Here is a 9,187-nt window from a genome sequence, read left to right on the forward strand (position 1 = left end):
ACGTGTAAACAAAATCATAAGTTGTCATGGGTGTTGCATCATGCCGAAGCATATTTCTTTTGTCTGATGTCGTGTTTAATCGCGTGTTCGTCTTGTCTCATTTCGGATTTCGGTTTGCGATTGGAGTCCGATCTGTGGTTGCGTGTGTTGTGGGCTTCTGTCCCAGCCCGCGACCCAACCTAGCCCGGCCCGGCCCGGCCCGATGCACCCCTGGCGCCTGTGCCTCCCCCATGCGCGCCCCCTCCTCTCTCTCTTCTCCCTTTCTCTCATTTGATTTTCCCGCGCAGCAACCTCCTCTCCTCCACCTCTCTCTCTCCCCGTGGTGAGGTTTTGGAGACGGTGATGGCCGGATTTGGACCCCGAGGTGAGCTCCCCTTCCCTCCCTCTCCCTGTCTCTCTTCCCCTCCCCTTCTTCTCCCCTGCGTGTGACCCCCACCCGCCCCCTTGCGCGCGCGCGGCTCCCCTTCTCCGGCCCCCTGGCGTGCGGCCCCTCCCCCGCCCCCTAGCGCGGCGCGCGGCCCATCCCCTGGCCCCCTTGCGCGGCGGCACCCCTCCCCGGCTCCCCTGGCACGGTGGCAGTCCCCTCCCCCGGCCCCCTCGCGCAGCGACGCCCCTCCCCCAGCCCCCTCTCGCGGCGTGGCCCCTGGCCCCGGGTAGTGTGGTCCCCTGCGTGGCCCCTGTCCGGCGCGCGGCCCCTGGCCCCCAGTAGCGCGGCCCCTCATGGCTTGCTCAGCGCGTTCCCGCGCGTGTAGCCACAGCGCGCGTGGCGATCGAATCTCGGCTTAATTAGTTTTTTAAATTTAGTTTAATGAACGTGTTGCGTCGCGCGCTTCTTCGCGCGGCAAATTAGTTGATTTCAGATTCTATTGACGTGTTGCGTCGCGCGCTTCATCGCACGATGATTCATCTTAATTTCAGATTATTTAATGCGTCTAGTCGCGCGACGTTTTGTTTTAAATTCAGTTTAGATGACGTATACCGTTGTGCGTTTCGTCGCGCGTGCGTTTCGTCGCGCGACGCTTAACGTCCCTTTATAATTAATGCGAGCGTCTCGTTGCGCGCTCCGTCGCGCGACGAGTCGTTTATTTCTTAATTCAATTTAAGTGTTGTGTCGCGCATTTCGCCGCGCGACAATCCTTTTAATTTACCTTTATCTGTTCATAATAATTAAACATGGAACATGACTTTACCCTATGCTAAACGCGATGGTTAAATTAATACCAGTCTGTTTAGACGAGTATTTTAATTTATAATCATGTGATGTGATCGCTCGTTAGTCGTAGCCCTGACCGTTACTTTCCCTTTCTCGCTTAGTCGTAAGTCTGAGCCCTGCGTCGAACGTCTGTTTATTTATTATATTCTATTGTTTGGTGTACTATTCTTTTGTATTAAATTTGTGGAATGTATGCTTGAAACTCGTATAGATAACAGTTAGTTGGCGGAGTTCGAAGGAGTTGCAGGTGAAGACCCTGAGCAGTAGTCGGTTGGCGAAGGCAAGTGTCCCTTGACCCATCTATGTCCTACTCATTCCTATAATTCATTCCCCTCATTTACATAGTTTATACCTAAGGATTTACTAGCTTTTGTTTATCTTGTCCTTGTTTACCTATTCTGGTTGGGTTATTCTGGTTTAGCTATATGCTAGTGCTTCACATTAATTAATGAACATGATAAGATTATCTATGATACGCTGTTTTCCCTTTTGATCATGATGATATACTTGTGGCCTTTAAGGGGACTCGAGCTATTTCTCGAGTGCCTCTCCGTAAGGACTGGTTCGTTGGATGACCGCCCGGGAAAACAGTGCAACCATGAGGGTGGAATGGGACGCCCTTAGCTGAATAATTAGAGGAACTCGGGTGTAGTTCGCTTCGCCGTCGTGCCGTTAATGGGGCTTGGTGTATGCGGCTCACTCTGCCAAGGTTGGTTCACCCCTTGTGGAGGAGTGCGGTGCATTTAGGAAACCTAACGGGCGGCTACAGCCCCAGGGAATCTTTGTGAAGGCTATATAGTGAGACCCTGCCTATTCACCTTGGTAGTGTTTAAGGGTTTGATCGGCCCAAGGCAAGAGGGAATCACGACTTGTGGGTAAAGTGTGCAACCTCTGCAGAGTGTTATGAAACTGATATATCAGCCGTGCTCGCGGTTATGAGCGGCCAAGGGAGCTCCATTGATTAGAGATACTTGATCAGAGATGCATGGTTTACAGGTGGTGATGAGGAGGATGGTCATGATTATGCTTATGGTAATGGTAAGTGGTATTCTTTCCGTTTGGAAAGGGTACTTTGGCTTAATAACTTGGGTTAATGCTAAAACCTGGCTTTCTACTAGTAATAATAACCTGACCAACTAAAAGCAACTACTTGACTTAACTCCACATAAAGCTAGTCCACTACAGCCAAACGGGACATATTGCTGAGTACGTTGATGTATACTCACCCTTGCTTTACACACCAAACCCCCCAGGTTGTCCGCGTTGCAACCACTGCTCAGGTGAAGATGAAGTCGTGGAGGAGGACTTCCAGGAGTTCCAAGAGTACGATGAGTTCTAGCCGTGGGTTAGCGGCAAACCCCTAGTCGACTGCCTGTGTAGGTCGTGTGTATCTACGTTTCTTTTCCGCACTTTGATTATTGTTAAAGACTATGTGGATGTCTTGGACATCATGATGTAATTGACAATTATTACCCTTTTATGCTATTATTTGAGCACTGTGTGATGATGTCCAGTTATGTAACTGCTGTGTACGTGAATTGCTGATCCTGGCACGTACATGGTTTGCATTCGGTTTGCCTTCTAAAACCGGGTGTGACAGATAAATATGATAATTATATCTTAATATTTCATTTATTCTTTCATTCTATATAAAGTACATACAAATATTAATAATGTTAATATTATATTGATACCTTCGGCTTGCTCGAAGGCGAGGACGCAAGAGAATGAATACAATCCAGCGTGAACAGTACGATATTACTGTTCATCTATTTATAGGCACGGGACGCAGCCCAAGCAAAAGTACATTTATGCCCTTGGAATTTACACATGATCGTAATACAAATTATAAAGGACTAAGTAGTCTTTTCCTCATTCGGCCATTATCAACATTCCTCTGCTTCGTTGTGAGCCGAAGCTTTCCGTCTGGCAATAACTTCGGCGTTTACTCTTATCTTCTTTGAATCCATCTTCATCCCGTGTGTCCTTCGTCATAAGAAACAGGTTTATCTCCTGGAGACGAAGCTTCCTGTAATAGCTTATGCTAAAAACAAATGGCTAATTATGTTTTTGAGGACCTTCGGAAGGAGAAGGCCCCTAACACTAATGGTACAAATTTCATCTACACGTATTCGATTTCGACTTATCGCAGACTGAGAATCGATCCGTCTCGATCTTTATCCATAATTGTATTCTCAAAGCAAATATGAAATGAGTAATACCCGGAAGTGTCTGATTTCAATAATCTGCGTCAAATTAAACAGTGCAAGAAATTATATGATTTCGATAACTCGTACTTAATCAAACGCAGATAAAAAAATTAACAAAGCCCATTTGGAATTTTGTGTTGGCCCATTTAAGCCCATTAGAAACCCTAACCCTAATTCCTTAGCATATATATATGTGTGTCTCAATTCGGGGAGAAATCCCCATTTTCCTTCACTAGCCGCACATGCTCCCTTCTCCCTCATGGAGTCCAACAGGGACAAAGCTCAGGTGATTGATGTGAATCCATCTGTTGTTTCAGTTGGGTCTGTGCAGGTTCTTGTGATTGCTGCATTAGACTTGATCGAACATCAAAAGTAGATTGTATGTTGTTGTTGACTCTTGTACATCTAGGAATGTCGACCGAGAAAACCTCCTGGCTTGACTCAATCGGTATTCTCTTCGGATTCGGGGAGGGCAGTCAACCGACCTCATGGTGCAGCAAACAATGGAACTAGTGATGATGTCTGCATTTATTGAAAAAATGTTTCAATGCATAGATAGTATATATGTTTTGCATAGAAGATATGAACTCAGACAATATTTATTTCTTTATAAAAAAGGATTATTTCTGTGATATCCTGGTCCCGGTGGATGGTGATATTCTGGCCGAAGGATTAATAGAATTAATAGAGTAATCATACCAACAAGGTGCATCTTCTTGTTCGGTAGCCTTGGCCCAGAGCAATCTTGGGATGGGTGACCGACCGGGAAGTCTTCTCGGTTGCACATGAGTGAGGACAAAGTACGCACAAAAGACTCGTGTTGGCCTGGGGGAATGGTCTATCATTCTAGAGGGTTGCTGAAAGTCGCCTAGAGGGGGTGAATAGGCGAAACCTGAAATTTATCAACTATAAACACACACTAAGGCCAGGGTTAGCGTTAGAATTAAATTCAAGTTAAAAGAATGTTCCTCTTGCTAAGAGTTGCTCAAAGAATGCAGATGACGTATGGGAGCCAACTCAAATCAATACTAGCAAGGAAGCATTAGAGAGGGAAAACAAATCAAACGAGAATCAAAGCAAGTGAACACGATGATTTGTTTTACCGAGGTTCGGTTCCAAAGAACTTAGTCCCCGTTGAGGAGGTCACAAAGACCGGGTCTATTTCAACCATTTCCCTCTCTCAAACGGTCACTTAGACCGAGTGAGCCTTTTCCTTAATCTCACGGGTCACTTATACCCCGCAAGGACCACCACACACTTAGGTGTCTCTTGCTTCGATTACAAGTCTCTTGAGAATAATAAGGGAAAAAGAAAAAGGCCAATCCAAGCGACAAGAGCAACAAAAGAACACAAGTGATCCTCTCACAAGCCCTAATGCACTAGAGTTGATTTTGGGGCTTTGAGTGGATTGATTGCTTTGATTGTGTCTTGGAGTGTTGGGCTTTTGCTCTTGCAATGAATGAAGATTTCAGAAGGCTTGGATGCGAGTGAATGAGGTGGTTGAGGGATATTTATAGCCTCCCAACCACTTCTAGCCGTTGGCTGATTTCTGCTGGCGATAGGCGCACCGGACAGTCCGGTGCGCCACCCGACAGTCACTGTGCACTGTCCGGTGCGCGCCACGTCAGCGCAATCGTTAGGGTTCGGAGCAGTTGACCGTTGGGGACATTTGTCTTCAAGCTGCACCGGACAGTCCGGTGCCACGCCGGATAGTCTGGTGCCCTCTGACTTTGCGCTCTGACTTCTGCCGCGGCACTATAGCACATTGTTGCTTTTGTAGAGAGCCGTTGGCGCGCAGGGAGCCGTTGCTCCGCTGGCTCACCGGACAGTCCGGTGGCACACTAGATAGTCTGGTGGCACACTAGACAGTCTGGTGGCACATTGGACAGTCCGGTGAATTATAGCGGAGCGCCCCCCTGGAATTCCCGAGAGTGACTGGTTCATCTGCTGTACGGCCTGGTGCACACATTGGACACTGTCTGGTGCGCCAACTTCCAGCACACTCTAGGTCTTGCTCCACTTTTATTGTGTCCCTAATTTGATTTATTTCTTGGTTTATGTTGAACCTAATGCACCTGTAATAGATAATATCTAGACAAACTAGTTAGTCCACGTGTTTGGTCATCAACCACCAAAATTAATTATAGGAAATGGTTAACCCTATTTGCCTTTCAGTTGCCAGGAGTAAGTACCACTGGTCCGGGAGTGGATGGGGTGTTACAATTTTAACAACAATTTGCATGACAGATTGTAATAATAAAGCCTTAATGAATAACTAGCAACTGAAATAATTTCTAACAGCTTCATATAAATGTGACTAGTGACTAGACAAAAAGTTCAAAACCCTAATAAAATTAATAATGTGGGTGTCCATGTGGTAGAAAAAAAAATTAAACTCTAACGGACTGAGAAATTGCATTGATTAAGTACCCTGCTAATGTGACCCATAGGATGCCTGGATGTGAATATATACCATAAACCCTAACCATAGATAATGTGTCAAAAAACGACACCGACGCTACTAACCCCAAATACGATAATTTATCTAATAGTGTCTACAAATGGTCGAAACAGACAACCCCATCGTTACTTATTCCACTTGAATCAATATAAACCCTAAATAAAAACGGTGAAATGGGTTGTTTTTTTAATAGAACACAATCGATTGGGAAATGTGACCATGGATTTAACTCATATATAGCTTATAGATGGGATATGGGTGTTGACCGGTTTCGAATCGAGTAAAATACCTCGGAAGGCGACATAAGCTTCAGAGGATTTGGTGGTCGACGAAGATAGCGGAGCTTGGCGAACAACAATGGCTATTCAATTGGGGCTCCGAAACCCTAGTGTGATTGGTTGGATGGAACCAGGGCTGGAGAGGAATGGCGGCGACAGAAGTCGAATGGTCAGTCGCCTCGGTCGGAGCCGCCTTGGTCGTCGGGATTCGGTGGTTTTCTTTTCTGGTTTACGGCAACTCGTGATAGAAACCCCGGCTACTTGCACGTGGATAGCGGGCTTGATTGAGTAGAGACGGTTTTGGACGATGTTAAACGTGCGGGTCTAACAGCACGGCTCGACGGACATGGGATAAGCTGACTTGATTGGGTTCGACCGCATAACATATTAACTATCTATATATATGTCTGAATCTGTTCCTAAGCGTAACCTAATAGAATTCTGTGTGATTAGTTAGATAAATACGCATAGGAAAAAAAAGTTTCACAGCCTATTCATACTATCCCACGCGCCGTTCAGGTTACATGGTCGGAGCTTTCGGTCGATTCCAGGTACCATAAATGGTGCTGTGTAGAAAAAAAAATAAGACACTCCAACGCTTGTTTGAGAAGCGTTGTGATACTGGCACAGTTTCTGTCAGTGGCAGGATTGACGACAATGTCGTCAAATTCGTTCAGGTGAGCAGGTTGAAAGCAGCGGCCACTGCAGGATCAGTCCAAGTGAGACGGTCGCAGTCAGAGTTGGGCGGCAGGGAGGGGTTAACGAAGTTGCGTGTCATCTTCGGCAACGACATGGGGAGCCAAAGCCAACTCGGGGAACAGGTGGGGAGTGCGTGGGATCCTCTAGCGAACCTACAAGAAATATGGAGAAAGGAGAAGTGGTAGAATTCACTCTGCCTTTCCATTCCCCCATCCGCCATGGCGGCGCCGCCGGAGCTCGTTGACGACACGATCGCCGAGATCTGCCTCCGCCTTCCCCCGGACGAGCCCGCGCACCTCGTCCGTGCCGCCCTGGTCTCCAGGCGCTGGCGCCGCATCCTCTCCGGCGGGGCCTTCCTCCGCCGGTACCGCGCGTTCCACGGGGCACCCCCTCTGCTCGGCTTCGTCGACAACACCATCGGGCTCCACGGCGCCACGGCCCCTCGCTTCTCCCCCACCACCTCATCCGGCTCCCCTTTCCCCAGGCGGACGTTCGACTGCATCTGCTGGGAGGCCCTCGACTGCCGCCACGGCCGCGTCCTCCTCGGCCTCTTCGCCGAGAGGGTCAACCTCGTCGTGTGGGACCCCGTCACCGGCGACCACTGTGGGCTGCCTGACCCCGGGGTGCTCCCCGGTTACTACAGCGCGGCGGTGCTCTGCGCCGCGCGCGGCTGCGACCACCTCCACTGCCGCGGCGGCGGCCCGTTCCGCGTCGTCCTGGCGGGCATGGACTACTTCTCAAGGGACGCCGGCGTGCGGGCGCGCCTCTACTGCTCGGAGGCCGCTGCCTGGGTCGCCTCTGCTCAGCTGGCCTCCGATTCCCATGTCATGCGGAAGCCCAGCGCGCTCGTCGGAGACAACGTCTACTTCCAGCTCATGGAGGGTGACGTGTTTCTGAGGTACGACATGGGCAGGAACCGTCTGTCCACCTTCGACCCTCCGGCGGCGCACGTCGACGAAGGGGGCGTCGTGCTCATGCCCATGGGCGGTGACGGCTCGCTGGGGCTTGCCGGCGTCAGGGGATCAAGGCTTTGCCTGTGGTCGACGAGTGTCGGCGCAGAGGGGATTGGAGGATGGGTTCGACGCGGGGACATTGAGCTTATGACACGGATCCCCTTTATGCCCTATAGCGAAGCACATGTGATTGCTTCTGCGGAGGGCTTGGGTTTCGGTACAATCTTCTTGGTCTCAACTGAGGTTGGCCTCTTCGCGGTCGACCTCAAATCAGGGCAGGAGCGCAAACTAAGCGAGCCTGGGAACTACAACGACTTCGCTGTCTTCCCCTTCATGAGCTTCTATACTCCAGGTACGGTGCGTGGGTGGCTGCTGCCCAGCCCATGGCTTTATAGGTGCAATCATCCGCACACTACACTGTTCATCTGCATTTGCTTCGTTCAGGTAGACTGATACAATACTAGATACTTAGTGGAATATCTCATGTGACTATTCTGAAACCTCAGAGAACAAAACCCAACCTTACGAAATGTCCGATGGCACTTTGAAATCACAAACTAATGTTTTATGTCAATTTGGTTTGTCCTTTTATTTTAGAGAGTTAGCACTATGATGACTGCTACTTTCATCTATATATAAAAACGGTATATAGCGTGTTGAGTAAAGATTTTAACCCATGTTTCAAGCGCGGAGTGGGAAACCATCTTAACCTGAATGCTTGGCGTGCTTTCAGACTGTACAAGCGGCAAGGTACCGTCACCCAGGAGGACACACTAATCACTGTAATACTGAGGCGAAGAATGGTATTGCCTGGCTCATCTACAGATCCATCAAGTTGAGTTTGCAGGTGCTGTCATCTTTCTGTTGCAGGAATGACGTCTCGCAAGAAACACAAGCCATGAAGCCAACATATTGGTCGCTTATGCTCCTATGCTCTCTAGCTGATTCTTAGATGCATAATGTATACGCAGCCTTTTTTTTGTTCTCGTAATATGTGTGTTGTTTGGTTCACATATTTGTAATATAATAGGTAACAGATAACGTTAAATTATGTTTGTTTAAATCCAACCGTAATCAGATAATATACTAGGAATTGATACCGGCCTATACAAACTTGTTACCGTTGGTAATCGAGTGCGAACTATTACCGTTACCATTTACGTTATATTTTGTTAACGAAACGACACCATGGATCGCTGCCGGGTACTACTTCGTTGTTACACTTGGGCAGGCGCTAAGTTAGTAAGTTTACACTCCACAGTATTTAACCATGCTCTAAACCAAACCGTTTTGCACCTCTAGCAATACAAGGTTCTAAAGTTTGTTATCATCGGAGTGGGCTTGGTTCATCTGACCAGCCTTTCTGAGAATCT

At 48.2% G+C, this 9,187-nt stretch overlaps 1 protein-coding gene across 1 annotated transcript; it reads left to right on the plus strand.

Moving 5' to 3' along the window:
• The first annotated feature begins 6,846 nt into the window (after positions 1–6,846).
• Positions 6,847–8,921, plus strand: LOC103639683 (uncharacterized). The gene is made up of 2 exons (XM_008662421.3): positions 6,847–8,166; positions 8,548–8,921. Exons 1-2 carry the CDS (start codon positions 7,080–7,082, stop codon positions 8,589–8,591), a joined length of 1,131 nt encoding a protein of 376 aa, XP_008660643.1. The 5' UTR covers positions 6,847–7,079; the 3' UTR covers positions 8,592–8,921.
• Positions 8,922–9,187: the final 266 nt, after the last annotated feature.

Source organism: Zea mays, chromosome 1 (assembly GCF_902167145.1).
Source record: "Zea mays cultivar B73 chromosome 1, Zm-B73-REFERENCE-NAM-5.0, whole genome shotgun sequence".
Taxonomy (NCBI): domain Eukaryota; kingdom Viridiplantae; phylum Streptophyta; class Magnoliopsida; order Poales; family Poaceae; genus Zea; species Zea mays.